Below are 20,931 nucleotides of genomic sequence, written 5' to 3'. Positions count from 1 at the left end.
TCGATAATTTGATAAAAAATATAGAAATTTCATTGGAACGTTTAGGTGTAATTTGGTAATACTAAGTATTAGATGAAGTTTTTATTCAAATTTTTACTTAAATTTGATAAAATAAAATAAAATAAAAAAGAATATGAGTTGGAGATGTTTTTAGAGGAAACACTTATGGAGCTTTTAATTAAAAATAAAAATATGGCATAATATTAATTTTTTTAAATTATAAGTTAAAAAAATGTCATAACTTAAAATAATTAAAAAATTCATCGATTATAACTAAAATAATGTCATTACAAAAAAAAAAAAAAATTAAAACTTAAATTTTTTTTAAAAAAAATATAATTAAAGGACATAGAAGTGTGTATATTAAAATTTTTCTTCTTAGAAACCCAGCCAGCTCATATATTGACTTCGTAGGACTAGACCAGAGCTTTCTCAAAATTCATTTTTGAGTTAATTACAATTTTTCCCAAAATAATTTGATACAATTTCATTTTATTTGTATAGTATTACTAAAATGGTTGTCAATTTTGTTAGGTATATACATACATAAAATTAATAAAAATTTAGACAAAATAATCAAATTGAAATTGAATTTTGAGTGTAAGAACCAAATTATTTGATTTAAAATCATATGAACTAAAATTAAAATTGAGTCTATATAGAGTTGAAATTGACTCAACTTTTTGATTGCCTTCACGTAAATTCAAATATTTTTCAAGACCTCAACGCAATAATACAATATTATTATTCTATTAGGCTATAATATTTTTTGAATTATGAATGAGAATAATATATGAATATGTAATTTATTTTGAGTGTTGCTAATAAAATTTCATTTCAACACAAGGAAAAAATAAAAATAATAATAATAAGGATAGATTATTTCATTATTTTTTGAAAATTTTTAAATCTTTTTATTTTATTTTCTATTTCCAACCTACTTTTATTCCAATCTTGAATTAATCATTGGCTCAAGTCACTTGTTAATATTTGTTTTCATTTTTGTATGAATATTCTATAATTTGTTGGAGAAATTTACCTTCTAATTAGCTAAACTTATTTAGTAGTAGTTTTTGGAAAGACTTCACTATAGACAATGATGGGGGCAATTTAAAAGAAACTTTCACACTACAATTTCATTTGCATTGGACTCATTGATGCATTGTGTATAAGTGGCTTTTTGGTAGTTGTTTACTTTAGCCATTTTTTTTTTTGTTGATTTTTATTTTCTTGGTCTTTATTAAACTTGTTTAAAATAATTATCAAAATTTTTTACTCTTAAAAATTGAACAAGAAAAAATTGGACATGCAAGCCTTAATAAATTTTTAATGATGCATCTCTCCATTTCAACTTCACAGAATGATTGAAATAGCTATTTTAACTCCAAAAAAATCACCTTTAATGTTCGATAACACACAAGTAGTTGTAGTATAAGCTAAATAGTAATAAAAAAAAAAAATCTTTGTAAAAAGAGTCCGATCACAAAATGAGACACAATTGTAAGTATAAATGTCTAATTCTATGATTAAATTTTGTGCATGTAGAAGAACTGAAATAGTAATAATATACTACAAAGAAGTCTCAGTCATACCACAATATGAAAATGCATTCATGCCTAGCTAATATTAAACCACTAACTAGTGCACCATGTAGTAAAACATATGCAACACAAAATATCCAGAAGACATTGTCACTACCATGTTCAATACACATATCAAACACATAAACTTCTCATCTCCTAACAGCGATTCAAAGCTTCAATGAGCTTGGAATTGGCTAGAGGTAATCAAACATGTCAGCCGGCAATTCATCAAAGAAACTATCAGCTCTTCCATCGTTCCTCCCCGTGCCATCCAATTCAAGGAATGGTGAGCCAAAGTTGATCTGTGACACATTTTCAAGTTCAACAGCTTGTCGAGTGCTCGCGAACACATCAAGAAAGTTGGATTCACTGAGGCCCAAGACGGCGTCGTGGCTTTCGGGCAAGAATGGGAGGTGGATGAAGGAGTGTTGGAGAGGGGTTTGAGTTGAGGACTTGTTGTGATGGTCAGTCTCTATGGTGTCAAGCAAGGGCATGGTTGTTGAGTCTAGATTGATCGAGTTTGGGGTCATCATGAAATTGGGTAGTGACATTATCTGCAATATTTCAGAGTTTCCCATGGAAGAAGAGGGGCAAGATTGACATTTTGAAGATGATGATGCTTCTTCTTTCATTTGGGGGGTATTGAACTCTGGTGCCTGATATATAAGACACATGCTTACTATAAGAAAACATGGGGATAATTGGGAAAAACTATGATTGAACATAGTAGCTTTACAAATTGAAAATTGGGAAACTCAAAAGATAACAAATGAGAACAAGTGAGGCTCTTGTACATTTTGTTCTTTTCAGACTTTCCCTATGAGTTGTTCTTTTAATTAGTAATTATAATTATACAGAATTTTTTATCTCTCTATTTTCTCTCTCCTTACTCCATGAAGTGCCAACTTTTAATTAATAATTAATCATTTTAACACATCGTATTATAGTTCTCATCTCAAGCAAATTTTCCATTTTTTTTAAAATAAAAAATTTACATAATGCTTTCATTCTTCCAAAGCTCACCAAATTTGTGGGAAACTTGTTTGGTTAGTTTTTATTTTTATTTTTCATATTTTTAGAGAAAAAATAATGAAAAGTTTAAAATACCGATCCTTTTCAAATTTTCTTTTTTGTGCAAAAATAGTTTTTAAAATTTGAAAATAAAATTTTGGTGTTTCCTAAAATCGGTCACGTTAGAAAAAAAATTTGAAAATAAGTTCGTTAAACAAATTGTGTGTGTTTACTGAAAATGAAAACGCAATCAAACAAATTGGATATGAAATCGCCTAACATCTGTTGACCTATCTCAAAACGATGATATTATCAACTAACTTCATGCTTTCAGTGATGCTTAGAATCTAATTATACAAAAGAACATGAACTTTCAAGTTTTCAAAACAGTAGTCCATGGTAAGTGTAAAGCAAAATTTAGTTCTGTTTCACAAAGTAGAATTTTTGGAAGTGTTTCTCAAAATAAAGAAAAAACTTCCCATAGAATTAAGGATAATGTCAGTATCAATCCATAACATGCATTTAAACACACACACACACACACACACACACACACACACAAAAGCCAAAATAAACCACCCACGATCACTTAAATAGATTAAATTGTCAAAAAAAAATGTGAAAAAATGACTAATAATTTGCAAATTGAAGAACCAAAAAAAAAGAAATCATGACCAGTGAACAAACCAGATTATATATGCATAAAATTTAAGCATTTAAATACAACACGATTAAATCAAACAAATTTTTCAAGCAAAAAACCCAAAAATGATTTAGATATTGTCGATTTTGTTACCTTTGGAGTTGGCATCTCATGAACAAGAGCATGAGATTTTCCTTTAATTTTCTCCAAGGTGCTCGTTAGAGGCGATGACGGTGAATGCAGAATTCTTGCCAACCTCTTCTGCCTAGTACTCCAAAAGTTCTTGACATCATTGTCTGTCCTTCCAGGCAAATACGACGCGATTGTCGCCCATTTGTTCCCAAATCTTGCTTGCAAGTCTATCACCACCCTCTCCTCCTCTGCCGAAAACTTGCACCCACTATTTTTTTTTTATATATAATTAACAATCCATTAGCTACATATTACAACAACAAAAAAACATAAAATTGAAGGGCCCTTTTTTTTTTTTTTAAATTTCAAAATGGAAGGGAAAGAAAAAGTTGAAGATGTTACATTTTGAGATTGGGTCTAAGCTTGTTGACCCATCGGAGGCGACAAGATTTGCCAGTTCGGGGCAAGAGACCCATGGATCGAATGGAGCTCCAATCTTTGGGACCATACTTGTTCACAAAATTCATGAGTACTTCGTCTTCTTCGGCGATCCATGGCCCTTTTTTGATCACTTGTTCATCTCTGTGTCTTTCCATAAAACAATTTCTTTGTAAATTACCCGAATGAGATTGGTTCTGGGTTTTTGATTTCTGATTCTTTTCAAGTTATGGGTCCGAGTAGTGTTCAGGTTTGATTCTTTTTGAGTTTTTTTTTTTTTTTTTTTTCATTTTGACTTGTGTGTGTGTTCATTTGAAAGTGGCGGTTAAAACGGTTAGTGGTAATGGCCATCACACCACGTTCGTATTTTTCCCTCTTGAAATTCAAAATATACTGAAATTACGATAGTGTCCCCGATTGCATGTGTTTTGTCCCTAGATTGAAAAATATATAATTCAAAAGCTTAACCAGATAAATGGTATCAAAAGACCTTATTAATCCATATTCATTCATTTAAAAAAATTAAATTATTGGGTAAATTATAAATACACCCCCTATAGTTTGATTACAATACAAATCGCCCCCTGTGATTTTGAAAATTATATTCCACCTCCTGCGGTTTTTAATTTCATAACAAATCGCTCTTTTTATTAATAAATTATCAAGTTAATTAACAGTTTTTAATGATGTTATAAATATGTTTCAATTAATAATTTAGGTAATAGGAGAGCAATTATGAATTTCATTTTTTTAGTTAATTCTGTTAAATAAAAAATACTAATAAGGAGGTATTTGTAACTTTTCAAACTACAGGGGACAATCTGTACTGTAAGCAAACCTCAAAAAGTATATTTGTAATTTACCCTAAATTATTTAGACATTTATTTTTCTAGGTATGATGAATTTTTTAAAAATGTCTGCATTTTCTTCTTTTACTTTTTTTCTTTTCTTTCTTTTTCCTATGTAAAATAATCCCGGTTCCAATATACAAAACTTGGCATTCATAAAATGAAAAGAAAAATTGTTTTCTTTCTTGTTTTCCCTTCTAATTTTAAAAACATTAGATCCAAAAAGAAAAAAATTATGAAATGATTGTCAAAAGAGAAATGATATCTAGGACTAAAAAAATCTCACATACCTCCAATATATTTTCTTATTCTCACTATTTTCCATGGAAACCAAATTAGAAGTGAACAGTGACTTCTCAATTAACATAACCATGAGCCAAGGCAACTACAATTGCACCCCAAACTGGCATTTTAAGTAATTATTTTGGAAGTTTGAACTACATAATCTTCATTTTCAATTTCTATATAAGATGCACAATGCACTTGCACAACATGATTCATTAGCTATCAAAAGGGGGGGGGGGGGGGGGGGAATGGAAAAATTTTTAAAACTTAAAATGGCAAGAGCCATGAATTTTACTTCAAAATAAAATACAAAAATTTCTCCGACTCTACATAGGATAGTATTTTCAGTAAAACTTTTACCGACACTACAAATAGAAAACAAGGAAATGGCCAATTAAACCTAGCCTTCATCCTCTGTAAAACTCAGCTCCTTGAGCCACCCCTCTCACTTCTCCCCAACTGGTAAAATCTGAAACTAGCACGCTATTCTCATTGATCTCCCACGTTACGCAATCGGAGGTATCACAGAAGGCCAAGTCTATCTTTGTTAAGGTCACAACATGAACACAGTTCATCATCTTCTGGCTAACCTGCTTCTTCTTACTCCCCTCATAGCTGTAGAATAAGAAGTCGGTCCTGTGAGTCTATCTGGACTCTGCAGTTCATCTTCGCTGGTGTCATCAGACCTCCATCTTGGTCCACCATTTCCATTTCCATCTCCATCCTCCACAGAACCCTTCTCTCCATGGCTAAAAATTTACAAGTGCAATATTAAAAAAGTGAAAATTAAATTACTAATAACAGATAAAATACCGATTTCCAAAGGTCAGGAAGAAAAGGCGGACAAATATTTTACCTCCAAGACATGCCCATTGGATCATCTGAGGGGACTGCCTTCAAAGGTTTATAAGGTCCATCTGATGGGACCCGTTTACCAGATGCTGCAAGGGAAGACGGCCTGGTATTTTGAAGTCTGTGTGTGAACCCATTTTCTTCTTTTTCTGGTGACACTTCATCAAATTGATGATCTTGGAAGGTTCTATTCTGAGGCAGTCTTGATGAACTCCTGTTGAACTCTTTTAGTGGGGTTACCATCATTGCACTAACGTGACGAATACCAGGGGTACGGGTGTCTTCAAATTTGAACTTCTTGCTAGCACCGCCTTGAGGCTTCAGGACTCTTTCTGCATTGGTAAAGAAACTCCCTTGCAGAATGGAGGGAGTACCATGGTTCCCGAGTTCAAAATGGGAAATGTTGGAAAATCCACCAAGTTTTGATGGAGTTTCAAGAACTGAATGTTTCGAGGAAGGGATTGCTTTCTCCATCCGAAAAAGAAGGGAAGAATCAATAGAGGCAGGAACCAATAAACTCGTTGAATTTGGTTCCTGGAAATTCGCAGGATCAGACCTTGCAGGAATTCCAGTATCATTAACAGGAGAAACAGCAATTTCAGGCAATTTTCCAGTCTTTGCTTCTTCTTGTTGAACTTCTGGCAGCAACTCTATGCTCTTTTCCTATTAAAAAAGAACACAAGAATAAACTTTATTTTTTGATTGGCAAAAATAAAAGCATAAACTTTACTTTTCTTCAAAAATTGTATTTGTTATAATCAATAGTAAGCACTACCACATAGGCACGTAATCCTCTATAATGTGACTCCTGAATTTCTCACTCTCAATCATTAGTCTCTGTGCTTGTCTCAGTTCATCAAAAAGTAACGATTATGTTGATTGACAGATGCAGAAAGTATAGAATTGCAAGAAACACATTCCATACAATATAGCCCCCTACCCCACCAAAAAACCAACACACAGAAAAGCATGTTTGCCAGACATTTACTGCCAATCTCAATATATTTTGATTATGGGAGAACTTAGCAAAGATTGTACTTAGCTTGCTACATGAGGATAACTAGCTGAATTTAGCTTAAGATGGTCACTTCATACTTTACTTTTCACAAGTTGAGATGCAAAGACCTTGATCATAAATAGAAATAACAAGCATACAAAGTTGAAGTCCATCAAAAACATATCATGCATGAATTCTCAATTCTGCATAAAGTGATTCACAGCCACAACACAGAACTTATTTGGAATACAAACCAACAGTCCCCAAACAGACAACAGAGTAAAGAAAGTAGTTTCTTTTCCATCAGAAATCAAGGGTGAGTAGAAAGCTGTTCATTTGAGGGTAAGGCATAATATAATTTTCAAAACTGAATTGTAGGCGTAATATAATTTTCAAAACAGAATTGTAGGCATAATATAATTTTCACCAATTCAAAATACTTACAACCAATCCTGCTCTCCAGTGACTCGCTGATCTCATTCTGAATAAGAATTCTTCACTAACAGAATTCTTTGAAATGAAGTCCTGCTCCACACTCTGAAGTTTACGGTCAATTTGGTATGCCTCAACATACCGGTAGCGCTGAAATGGGTTAAAAAAGATAGGACAAGTCAGTGAAAGTAGTAGGCAATATATGTGACAAATATTTGTTGTTACATAAGGAGGTAATGGTTTCAATTCACTCTCAAAAGTCATGAATCCACCCAGACCACAAATTTACAAGAAAAACGCCTAAAAAAATAATCATACGTGACTATCATATCTGAGTTAACAGTGTTATCTGCTACTGACAGTTGGCAAAACAACGTCAAAATCACATGAATCATAGGAAAGAACATCGTTTTCAACTTGGAATAGATTTAGAAGTTACCTGCAGATAAAAAACCACAAGAAGACTTCCAACTGTCGTTGAGGGATCATCAAGAGCAAAGTCTAAGAGGCTCTTGTGGAGATATTTCTCTTCGACTGAATTCCATGGCAATTCTATCATTCGATCTACCAAGTTTCTCCGGATGCAAAGACAACAAATTTCAGTAACCAGTGCCTCCATCCAGTCCACCCAGGTCCTGCACTCATCTTTTAGATCGTCTAAGTGCCCATGCTTCAGCTTCTTTTCCTTAACTTTCATGCAGAGCGTTCTCTGGTACATAAATGCTTCAGTCAGAAGTCCACACTCCACTCTCACTTGAACAGCAGTGACAGCCTCACCTAGTGAAACCAACTGTGCTCCACCATCAAGCCCACACCACCTTAGAACCATAAGAGCAGCATCAGGATTTTGTCTTTCCAACAAAACTTGTGCAACCTTCGGATGAGTTGTTGGGCCTGAGATTTCTGGGAGAAGGTGACAAGCTTCCTGTACCAGACAACATATGAACAATTAGCATACACAACAATGTAATGAATCAGATAACTCTGCAAGGACCAAAAAGAGGTCTACCTTGTACCCACCAGCATGCTATCAAGGACTGAAGTCAGGCTCTAATACGAAAATATCATTTTAAATGTGAGCTAAATAGGCCTAACACAAAAATATTTCTTTTGTAAGAAGGGCCATAGCTCTGATAAGACAGATAACAAATCCTCTTTCTAGACTAAGTAGAAATATAACCAAAAGTAGCTAATTCAATTTCCTCAGGTAAAGTTTGATGTAGCCAGAATAATCAACCTTGTTATTTCTAATTCAACATGTAAATATTAGTTTCATTAAACAATTAATTGACTATATTTAAGTCTTCAGTGATACTTTAAAACTGCATTCTAACCGACTTAGCGTCTACTAGAGCATTGCACTTGTTACTATAATTATAAAATCAATAATGAACAGTATGAAAGAAATAGAGTAAGAATTTTTAAGCACCAGAAGATATGGAGAAATACCATAAAATGGATAGGCTTAATATTACACGTAGGGCCTCAACCAAAAGCACAATTATGTATTCATACTCAACAAATTTCTGGAGAAAACATGACAAGTTACCTGCAGAGCATCATCAGTGTAGTCATCCAAAAGATAAAAGGTAAAAGATTCCAGTAAGGAATGCCTGGTTATATTAAATGTAGCTGCAAAGTCGTCTATAATGTGTCTCCATTCCCCTCCAGGCCTTGTCCAGTGCTGATCAAACAGGTAATAGAGAAACTGAAATAAAATTAAGGAAACAGAAGTAGGAATGAAATGAGCCAAGTCAAGCCAAACACTCAGCTATACAAAATCAACTCAGTGCTGGTGTTATGATTGACCTTGAATCGAGTTCAGATGAAGTTTTGTCAGCCTTGATCAAGCTTGGATTGTCCCACAGTAATGAGTTTGAATTTGGCTCAGCCCAGCTCAAATGAAAACAGTAAATAAAGACCAATTCAAAAAAATTATTGGATATAAAGCTGATGGCAAGATGGTCAATAAACATAAAACTTTGGGGACACTATGGTACAAGTAACATGTATTTAATGCAGGAAAAATTAAAAATAGTCCATGTCTGTTGTTCTAGTAGCATTAGCCAGATTCAACATGGACATGATAAAGCTCATATAGGTGATGTGTAGGCAAGGAGTTCTTTAATGCTTGACTTCTGTTTTCATTCCAAAAAAGCATAGATTCTTTGGTGGGTAGCCTTTAAGAACGTGAAATTATCATTTGCTCTTTATTCAATCATGGGTGTATGTAATGATTGTGGCTTGTGAGGCTTGCATCCTTTTACCGTTTGGCAGTTAACCAACCACTACATCAATTGATCCCATTACATAATTAAACCTTGTGGCTGCTCACTCTTTGATTCAGTGATTCACTGACCAAAAGATCAATGATGAATCTCTCCAAAATCTGTTCTTCAATCAGTGACTCACCAGCCACTATTATCCAGGGCAGACTTACATGCTCTTTCAAGCTGAACATAAGGTTGATCGAGCTCAGTTTATTAGATAAATGAGATCACAATTTCAGTTTATACTGAGCTTGACAGAGTTTATGAGCCAAGCCAAGCCAAGCATAAAATTGATTAAGCTGCTCGAGCAACTCGGTTCATTTTACACCCCTAGACAAAAGAAAATACTCAACTAATCACAAAATATGTTCCATCGGCAAAAGCACCAAGACACAATAATGAGAAGGATACTATTGCTTGCTTTGCAAGCACCAAATCAGAACTCCCATGCAAAAAGAGTACATCAGCAGCAGCTCGCAGATTTTCAAATGGGTAGCATCCTGCCATCCCCTCTATCTTAGACCTGAAAAATGATGAGCTTTCATCCTTCTGCAAGGATGCAATTTCTAATTCCCCTGCCCTTTCATGTGTGTATCCCTGATCTATATCAATATTCGACAGTGCATCTTCAATAAAAAGTGTGGAACCGTTGGTTCTACCGGATCCTGCAGAGTTATTTACTGAATCAGGCCATGAACGCATAATTGCAGCTGATTTCCTTTCACGGACAGCAGCACGCCATGATGTGATATTAGTATAGCGAGGCTTGACATTCTCCAGAAAGTGATGCCTTATGCACCATATCATCATCTCCATATGCTGGAAACCCACAACAATGAAGAAAAAATTAACAAAATGTAAACAAATCAAAGTGATTTTCTACAGAGCTTTAGACCTGAAAATTTTCAAAGTAGACTCAGAACAATAACCAAATTCAAAAATGAAATAATATCCTAATAAAACCATGCCAACAAATACATGAAAATAAACTAAAACACACAGAGAAAAGCATGTGCAAGAAAATGTGGCCACACATCAATGAAACAAAGTGTTAGAATTTACCATAACCCACTCCACCTACCACCTCCACTACCACACACACTCACCTACTTCACCTACTTTCCTACACCTACCACACACACTCACCTACTACCCAAATCCTCTTCTATATAATAGGAATCCTTGTAATATCAATTATAACAACAACACATCAAAGATCAATCAATAATAAGATCATCAGATACATTTATTCTCTCTGTATTTTTCTCTTTATACATTGATTATTTTTTACATGGTATCAGAGCAAGGTTAAGAACCTAGTCATTCTGCTTCCCCGGCGGGCGGCAGCCTCGCCTTGGCCGCCCGCCGGACCTCTACACATACCCTGGCTGTCCTGCTACTAAACCCCTCCTTTTTCTTCTTTGATTCATCACCATCCAATCTTAAATGTATATATATATATATATCATCACACCAAATATTTGTTTATCATTATCATACAACAGATCTGCTCAAATCCAACAGAATTCAACACACACAAAGATGGAAGAAACCTAAGATCTTTATGTCGGATCTGTCTGTAATTGAGAGGAGAAGGGAAGGTTTCGGCGGCGGCGGGTGGATCTGTAGATCGGCGAACTCTTTCTCCGATCATTCTCTGAATCGCCTCCGCCAACGAGCTTCGACTCTAGCACCGCCACAGAAGTTATCCGAGCCTCGGTGATGTAGTAGTCGAAGGAGATTGGTTGTCTCGCTAGCATTGGATTCAATGAGTTGGATGTTCGGCGACGATGTTGCAGACGGTGACGGAGCCATAGATCACGGGGATGGTGGCGGATGAGCTGCCGACGGCGTGGACTGAAACGACGATGACTAGGGTTTGGTTTGGGCAGGTGAAGAGGAGAGAAGAGATTGGGATTTTAAAGTCACTATCACAGAAGCTTTCTCTTAATAATGTGTTTGCTTGGTTTTCCAATCTCTTTTGATCTGAGCAAACCACACAGAGAGATACAGAGGCATGTGCTCTCTCTCTTGGTCTCTCTCTTAAAAAAAAAAAAAAAAAAAAAAGAAAAAAAAAAAAGCTGCACTTTCACTCACTCTCCTATTACACACCAATACACGCACTGATACATAGAGGCGTGGCCATCCTTGCATCCACTAGCCCACTTTAATCACATCTCATGATTCCCCTCTTTATTTTGTCAGGCTCTACACCCCCACATTATGATGTCGCCAGAACCCACCATTCATCCCACTAGCATATATCAAATATATATATATATCTATATTAACAATTACCAAAATCATCATTCTTCACTTTTATACCCTCCCCCACTTGTATATTATTTTATTATACATATATTTTATTATTTTAATATTTTTAAAATATCTTAGTATCATATCTCCACCAAATCACGGAGTCATACTTCCGTAGGCACTCCTCCTCATTCCACCCATAATATATATATTAAAAAACAAAAAAAAAAATAAATAAATAAATAAATACATAAATAAATAAATAAATTACAGATTTGCACAACAACTTAGTTTTATTTATCTTAGGGCTCACCCCGATCACCAAAAAAAAAAAAAAAAAAAAAAAAAACAACACAAAACAAAACACCCACACCCACAGTGGGATTTTTCTTCTCTACTCTGCTGCAGGTCTCTTCCTCTTGCCTCCGTCCTGGACGGCCCTTGCCGGTATTGCCTCCGGATTTCCCACGCCACCGAGCACATTTACTCCCTGCTCCTCCACTGCAACATATGGCGGACCTCCAAATCGGAACATCACGGTGGCCTTCCGCTTCAGCTCCTTGTTTTCTGCCCTTAGCACGCTTATCTCTGCTCGCGCATCCTTATACATGCGTTGGAGCAGAGCCAGCTGGGAGTTTAATTGCTGCACCTCATTTGTCCTACTCTGCAGCCGGTTCGACAAATTTGTGACCGCCGTCATGCTTTCCACACATGCCTTCAAAGTATACTGATTGGCCTCCACATCTGACTGCACTGCCATTCTTTGCTCCACCGACCGCATCGGAAAGTTCAACGGAGCAAACTCCGGGGCGCTTGGTTGAGTTTCCAGTGCCACCGCACCAGTTCTCTCTCTCGTTGACTCGTTGAGGTCGGGAAAGAGGGTGAGCAGCCCGCGGGAAGACGATGAAGCCATTTTCTAGGCACCAGAGTGTTACACAGTATCTCTCTCAGAAAACAGAGTGTTACAGAATCTCTCTCAGAAATCTCTCTCAGAATATCTCTCGCAGGTTTTTTTGCCTCAGCCTCAGCCTCTGTCTTATAGCCGAGGCAGCCACGCGCATCGCGCGCCTCTTACCACCAGCCGACAAACGGGCACGCACGCCAAGGAGCCCACGTGCCTCGCCATCATGTCCGGCACACCTTTTGATGAATTGGGCACGCCTTTTGATGGCACGCCTTTTGACAAAATTGGGCACACCTTTTGAGGGTGCCACTTTTCCAAGGGTCCGACAAGACTCTATAAACTGTCCCGACATTTGATACCGGTTAGCTTTTTCAAGGGTCCGACAAGACTCTGTAAACTGTCCCGACATTGATTCCGGTTAGTTTCTACAAGGGTCCGACAAGACTCCGTAAACTGTCTGCTACAACGGTCCGACATGACCCCATAAACTGTCTTCTACAACGGTCCGACATGACCCCATAAACTGTCTTCTACAGCGGTCTGACACCGCCATACAGTGTCCTCTACAACGTTATGACACCACCATACAGTGTCTTCACCAACGGTCTGACACGACCATACAGTGTCTCCTATCCTTTTTTTTTTTTTATGTATTTTCTTGTTTTGTTCCTCTCTTCAAACTCAAGTTGGTTAGTTTCTATCCTCCTTGAGTTTGCGGGGGGCTGTTAGAATTTACCATAACCCACTCCACCTACCACCTCCACTACCACACACACTCACCTACTTCACCTACTTTCCTACACCTACCACACACACTCACCTACTACCCAAATCCTCTTCTATATAATAGGAATCCTTGTAATATCAATTATAACAACAACACATCAAAGATCAATCAATAATAAGATCATCAGATACATTTATTCTCTCTGTATTTTTCTCTTTATACATTGATTATTTTTTACACAAAGGTAGCAACCCTATTAGCAAAAATTTCAAGAAACTCAACACAGCTATTCAGGAAACAACAAATTATCTTAATTTTTAAATCACTGGTGTTCCACTTCCATGCATAGGTGAATACTATCACTGGAAGAAGATTTCCCTCACAAAACAAAGATATTTAAATATCTTAGCATATAACCAAACCAAGCCAAACCTTAAGTCCCATCAAATGGGGTCGGCTGCATAAATCCTTCTTCTCCACTCAACTCTATCCAATGCCATTTTGTTAGTCAAATTAAGGAGATTCACCTATTTACTACACTAGTCCACGTTAATCTAGGTCTACCCCTTCCCCTAACGCTACCATATACCGTCACTATATCGCATCTCTTCACTACTACCTCTGTTGGTCTCCGTCGTATATGACCAAACCATCTCAATCTATTATCTCTCAACTTATCTTCTATCGGTACTAATCCTACCCATTCTCGAATAAACATAGTATAAGTTTAAATATCCAGAACTTGAAGAATCATACCTGCTTTGTCTTTAATATGCTTTCTTGAAGGTGGTGCAGATCATGAAGCTGTGCAGAAAGAGCACCCTTAAATGATGATTCCAAAACTTCCAGAACATTGGATATGCCAGCCAGCTTCACTGAAAACTTAAGAAGTGAACTCAATCGCATTTTCATCTCTTGTACTGTATGACTATCTATAAGAAGTGTTAAGAACCATCACCAAAATAAGGGAACAAAGCAGGAAGATATGAAATATATATATATATATATAAGACAAATTACATTGACTTCTCCCAAGGTTTATGGCAAATACATTAATACCCTTGGGTTCTAAAAATTACATCCCCCTCCTACTGAGGTTTATAGTCACATTACAAAAAGCTGCCTCCATTAGTAACTATCTGTTTCTTACCACAGCACACCCCAATTGCCTCAGCCATCATTTTCATTCTCTAGTTTCTCTCTCTATTGGTATAACCATTGTGGCATTCTAATTAACAAATGTAGCTTTCAAAGGACAATCTAGGTTTGTATATACATACACATATGTACAGGTATACCACCATTCATCCATTACCAGCTTCCACCACCACACAACTTTTGTGTTTTCCCTCTTTTTTCAGCCAGTTGTATACACAGTTTGTGCCGTTGCCACCACAGTTGCGGCACAACCCAGGCACACATGATTGCAACTCCATTGGCAATCACTAATGAATTGAAGAGATTGGTTAATATGTTGCAAATGGCAATGAGGAGCATCATGCAGTGGCAGGTGAGGACAGTGACGGTGAAGATCACAGGGAGGGAAATGAGCCAATCACACTTGGGACTTTCTTCAAACAGGTTGGCTTCGTCTCCGTGATCTGTTTCTAGGTTTTCCGATCGCCATGGTTAGAGAAGGAGAAAATAGACGAAAAAGGGGAGAGACAAACAGAGACGGCCCTATTAAGTATTATATAGGTTTTCTATATTGGGGGGAACCCATCACTGATTGTGAGAGAAAGAGAGAGAGATGATGATGATTTGGGTTTTAATGGTGATGTATTTATAGTGATGGTTGCAAATGGTGATCGTTTTGAAAAAGAGAGAAAAGGGAGTAGTTGCAGAGTAGAGTTGAGGTGAAGGTGAAGGGAAACAAAGTATTTTTATTTACTTTCTTCTTCTTTTTTCAACGCTGTTAGTCAACAAAATCTGACAGAGGTGTTTGGTCAAATTTCCAAAACCATGGGGGAATCTAATATTTAGTCAAAAACCTCTACGGATGTCACCGTAATTCACCCAAATAAATAGAAGGCAATAGACAATATAAACATGTTTACTATGTGTAAGGATACAGAATCCTTGAAGTTCTGTAAGAATATTTTTGAATGTCCGCTTGCACCAATCCTTGACAACCACTTCATCCAATAAGAAAGCAATGACAGGATCACTTGAGACAGCATTTTCATCCATACAAACATCTGTAACATCTGTTAGCCCTTCCGTTAAAGAAAACTGAAATCCCAATATACAGAAAATTTAATAACAAATAAAGCAGAAGATTCTAAAAAACTACTAGGCTTATAACAAATGCACAGGGAAAACAGATGGAGGATCCCTCTTACCAAGCACATTTCAATTCACCATATTCTTGATGAATATTCTATTTCTATTGCTCAATCAATCCTTAAATATTAGGAGTCATAATTTGAATAATAATTCTTGTGGTATATGTTTTATGGCGTGCGATATAAGTAGACCAAACAGTAATTTTAGGAAAAATATCTTTTAGATCTCTTTCCTTTAACTTTCCTCACAATTCTCTAATATCGTAATCCTTTTTGTTATTACTCTAGATCATATGTATTTGTATATTTATATTTTGCATATTTATATTCCCTAAGTTGATTTTCTTGAGCTACACATAGACTACCTTAGGCTAGGCTAAAAAAAAGACTATTACAAAAACTAGTCAATGCCCTCCATCCCCAGAGTGTTCATGTTTGTAAGAGCATTTTAACAAGCATAGCTATTAGCTCCCACCATTTAACTTTAAAAATAAGGATACAGTGGCAAATCAGAGAAACCAAGTTGTTCTCTAGGGCAACATCAAACAAAGAATAAAGCCGTTCAATATCAGCAGCTATCTGCCTCTCTCCATCTTCTTTTTCCTGAAATCTGTCATCACATTTTTTAGAGATTAGACCAGCCTCTATGCACTCATAGTAAAGGCGAAGGCGAAGTCTATTTCCATTCTTTGGTATTGGAATTCTACAAATTGGGCAAATATCACAACGCTGACAACACTCTGTACATAAAGATGCATGCCCACATGAGTTCAATACACTTTCTACATGGCGTCCACAACTTCTCAAGTCTCTGGTTGCCCGGCAACGCTCAACTTTAGCTTCATTGCACAATTCAATCAAATCAATCGATGCCAAGTGTTCCAATGCTTCCTGAAATTGAAACGAAGAACCAAACATGATTTCTGGTACAATAGGCAAGAGCTCAACAATCTAACAAACATATGGTATCTGACAGGTACATGACAAAAAAGATGATGAACGGTCTTACGCATTTATCTAAATAGGTTGTACCTAATTTAGGTGGCAGTTAGCTTACCTCTGATCTGACAAGAGAAAATAATTGAAAAATCTAGTGAATGCACAATGTCAGAAACTGATTCCCACAGTACTCTGAAATAGGCCATCCAATCTCCCCAAAAACTCCTAATTCAAAAACTACTAATGAAATAGTCACATCCGTTTTCAAAGTATAACTTCTACAAAATGTAAGCATCTTCAATTAATTGTCTCACAGAATACATCTTCCAGTTAAACTAGTTTCCCATCATCATTGGTTGATTCTTACATGCAATTTCAATTTTCAGGCCCCAAAGATAAAAATTACTTCTATCTTCCTACTCTGAATTCTACTCAACCTTACCTGGCTTCTTGCTCATCTAGACACACTAATCCACCTTAATTCCAGCAACACCCGAAACTGCTAGTGAACTAATTATTTATGACAGCTAATCACCTATGATGACAATTAAAGAAGGCATGTATAAGAATTTATTTTATTAAAGGCATTAATAGGACAAATATAAAGAAGCAAAGCTTTCATTCCTCTATTTGGGGTTAGCTACATGAATCACATTTTGCCTTTGCTCCATCTTGAGCCACATTTTTTACAATATACCTTATGCAAAGTTTTTAAAGATGAATGCGTAATGTGAGACGTTTTACTCCTCCTGAGGCGAGGCATAAATTCTGATTTTTATATTTAGTAAATAATTTAAAAATTTTAAAATAATAAATAAATACATCAAAATTAAATATAAATGTGTAAATACCTTTCTAATCAAGGCTCACAGCAGAGAAAGAAACTTTGCTTTTTTGAAAGTGAAATTGGTATTCTTAGCTTTAGTGACTGAGCTTCTCACTGAGCATTAACTTTTTTTTCTTGATTGGTCATTTACTTAATTTTTCCTATAAAATATAGTTGCAAAAGGAGTTCTTTTTTATTTTTTACTTTTTTATATTTAAACCATCTACCAGACTTAGTTTAAAAAGAACCTAAGACAAACGCTTCATATGCGTACCCTTCACATGCTTATATTTAAAAGGCATACAAGACGTACCTAAAGCGCATGTCTCAGATTGTGTGCGCAAGCCTTTGGAGAGTAAAGCTTAAAAATCAAAGTCTTGAGGCGTTTCCTCGAAACGAGCCTTAATAAAGCCTTTTAAAACTTTGCTTGTATGTTAGTTCTCTACCTAGCACATGTCCCTTTAGGCCTTCCTCTCATTATTGCAACACCATCGGTTAGGATAAATAGGACTAAATTGTCGGTCAAGGTAGAGAGAAGTTTATGATCTAGCAGAGAAAATGGCCCAAGATTAAGTTAAACAAAGAGAAGAAACTAAAGTAGGCAACTAAAAAGATGGGATGTAATCTTTCTAGAGTTTAGAAATGACTTGAGTCTAAACCTTGACATGGACCATGTTAACATTAACACGATCACAACAAAGTAATACTCATATGATATATCAATTCTGCCCTCACTTAATGCCTTCGTTGACTTATATCCAGGAATGATTTTGTTATGTGCTAAATAAATCACCACAATGAATAAGGTCTACATTTACAGTCCTTACCTATGTGAACAAAACGAATTCAAAATATCAGCCTGTTTGGTTCCATATTTTGGAATTCAATTTTTAGAAAAATTTAAATTTTCTGTTTGGCTATCCAAAAAATAAAAATAAAAATAAAAAATTTCCAAAACTCAATTTACTGAATGCACCTTGGAAATAGAAATATTCTATCTTCTTTATTCCTCAATGGTTGGTTGTTGTTCCTCAGACCCAAAATCCAAAGCATCCCACTTACGCTGTGTTTGGTTAGGAAGTTTAAAAAGGAATTTGGAAAGGAAAAGAGAAAAAGTAACTGAAATGTGAATAAAATATACTTACATTTCCCCCAATGTCACACACTTTTTCACTTTCCTTTTCCAAATCCCCCAACCAAACAAAAGGTTAGTCATTGTATTTTGGAGGGAATTTTGAATTGTTGTTCCAAAATTCAAAAAAACTGGAACAACCAAACAATGATCCATTTTCTAAAAACATTTTTCAGAACAAAATTTTGAAAATTAACTTAGAAAATTGAAACCAAACAGGCTAATATGACTCCTCAAAAACTAGTCTTTTATGTATTCCTTCTTTTGAAGTGTTCCTTCCAACAAAAACTATGTCTGCGCTATTATCCATAGCCTAACATCTTGACAACAGTAAATCATTTGCAAAACATAATTATGACACACCTCAATACTCAAGCCTCCTCAAAACGAATCCAAATACCAAATGTAAAATTAAAAAACAAAACTTGAAAACATCAAGAATACCACGCAGTACAGTCTTAATAGCAACCCTAATAAACAAACCAATGCGGCAATTAGGGTTCATACAATTGGGTGTGATGTAGATAAAGACGAACATGCAGACCTGAACACGAGTGAGGTCGTAGTTCGGTTGGCGAGAAGGAGGAGGAGCCCCAACTGCGGCGGTGGAGGCGCCATTGGGGGTTAAATTTGAAGGGAGCATCGCTTCGTCGAATCTTCTTCCCATTTTCTGAACCAGAAAGTGATTTGTGTGTTGCAGAGAATGAAACAGTATTGAAAGTCTAACGAGAAATGGAATCAGAGAATTGTACTATTCGATGATTGCTCGCTCGCACTCGAACAGATTGGAATTTGGAGAGAGAGTGTGAAAGTTCGCCTGAAAGTTGCCAGGGGAGAGGGGCTTTGGAGGAGGGCTTTGTAAGAATGTGTTTGGGATTTTGGAATTAAGAATACTACAAACACACCAATGATATGTGGCTTGGTTTTTTACTTTTTAGTTTTTTATTTTATTATTATTATTTTAGTTTGGGGTTAAAATTTTTTTGTTTAAAATGAGTTTTTTGGTTTTTTATTTTTATTTTTGTAAGATAAAAAATAAAATAATTATGATTTAAATGTGATAATTTATTTTATTTGACTAAAAAGTCTATTTTATCTTTTTGTGACTAAAATAGCCACAACCTCACCCAAATACACATGCCAAACGAGCACTCAAAATAAAATTAATAGCTCAAATTTATTTCATATGTAAATTTTATATTTCATCAATCAATCTCCACCAAACAAACATATTTCAAATAAATTCATAAACTTTAATGTTGTCTTTAGTTGGGAGATTTGAGAAGGGATTTGGAAAATGAATTGAAAAAAGTATGTGAAACTATGTGAAATATAGGTATATTTTATTCACATTTTACCTTTCTTTTCTATTTCTCTTTCTAAATCCTTCTCCAAATCTCCAACCTAACACAGCGTAAGAGTGAATTCTTAACATTTTTCTTTCTGAATATGCTTTTAATTTTAAAAAAAATAGAGACCATTGTGAGGAAACCCTGGTTTTATTATGATTCCAAAACACCAACAAATTCTTATGAATCCAATCTTTACAAAAAAATAAAAAATAAAAATAAAAAATTGGAATAATTATTAGTAGGGTCTTATTGAGTGAACTTATTTACTCATAATTTTGAGTGAATTTTTATTTTATTTTATTTTATGTATGGTCTCTCATTTTGATAATGACAAAATTTTAAATTTTTTTAAATATATTGTGTCTGTGTAATAATAAATTGTAGATTATAATAATATTAATAAATGTATCAAAGTGATAAATAATTGAGACATAAGACCATCTCCAACGGTGAATCAAAATTGATATCAGATTCAAATTTTGATGAAAAAGGCACTTTTTTATGCTCCAACCGTTGCACCAGATTGATATCAAAATGAGATTTCAGCAAAAAAAGCATCAAACTGAGAACGAGACACAGATTTTACCAAATCACTGTTACTGGCCGTTGAAAGAGGTACACCGGTCAACTAGTAAAAGATTCAAACAGTTCAGCAAAAAAAGTTCAAACCGTTAAAAAAAAAAAAATTTGCCTAACCGGCCGGTCGACCACCCGGTCGTCCCGAAAAAAGTTCAGAAAGTTCAAAAAAAAGTTCAGACAATTCGCGAAAAAAAAAAATTTTTTTTTGCCTAACCGGTCGACCACCCGGTTGTCCCAAGATAGATTTGGTGAAAGGTGAACCGTTGGAGTGAGTGGTATCAAATTTGGTAAAATAGGTCATTTTTGACTCAGATTTGGTGAAAAATTTGAGTTACCGTTGGAGATGCTCTAAATGTATCATAGTTAACAATTATGAAAGTAGTAATTATTTTTATTAAATTAAATAAATATATATAATTTAAAAACAAAATGAAAGTAAT

General features: G+C 35.3%; 1 protein-coding gene and 1 pseudogene across 3 annotated transcripts; both read right to left on the bottom strand.

The window, feature by feature from the left end:
* Window positions 1-1,617: 1,617 nt before the first annotated feature.
* Window positions 1,618-4,058, bottom strand: LOC114300185 (transcription factor DUO1-like; annotated as a pseudogene). Its single transcript, XR_014349862.1, has 3 exons — window positions 3,772-4,058; window positions 3,391-3,637; window positions 1,618-2,239 (listed from the first exon to the last, which is right to left on the bottom strand). The product of XR_014349862.1 is annotated as a transcription factor DUO1-like (transcript).
* A 1,139-nt stretch (window positions 4,059-5,197) lies between these two features.
* Window positions 5,198-19,468, bottom strand: LOC114300189 (E3 ubiquitin-protein ligase HOS1). Of its 2 annotated transcripts, XM_082903839.1 has the most exons (11): window positions 19,105-19,468; window positions 17,742-17,974; window positions 16,164-16,554; window positions 15,451-15,585; window positions 14,135-14,310; window positions 9,903-10,310; window positions 8,771-8,929; window positions 7,661-8,146; window positions 7,234-7,371; window positions 5,797-6,455; window positions 5,198-5,689 (listed from the first exon to the last, which is right to left on the bottom strand). In XM_082903839.1, the coding sequence occupies exons 4-11, from the start codon at window positions 15,566-15,568 to the stop codon at window positions 5,515-5,517; spliced, it is 2,319 nt and encodes a 772-aa protein (XP_082759965.1). In that variant the 5' UTR covers window positions 15,569-15,585; window positions 16,164-16,554; window positions 17,742-17,974; window positions 19,105-19,468; the 3' UTR covers window positions 5,198-5,514. The 2 variants fall into 2 exon arrangements, with proteins under 2 accessions (XP_082759965.1, XP_028100875.2); XM_028245074.2 differs by lacking the exon at window positions 17,742-17,974.
* Window positions 19,469-20,931: the final 1,463 nt, after the last annotated feature.

Source organism: Camellia sinensis, chromosome 13, assembly GCF_055761805.1.
Source record: "Camellia sinensis isolate YWXY chromosome 13, ASM5576180v1, whole genome shotgun sequence".
Lineage (NCBI taxonomy): Eukaryota > Viridiplantae > Streptophyta > Magnoliopsida > Ericales > Theaceae > Camellia > Camellia sinensis.
This window is presented reverse-complemented; position numbering and strand designations above follow the sequence as displayed.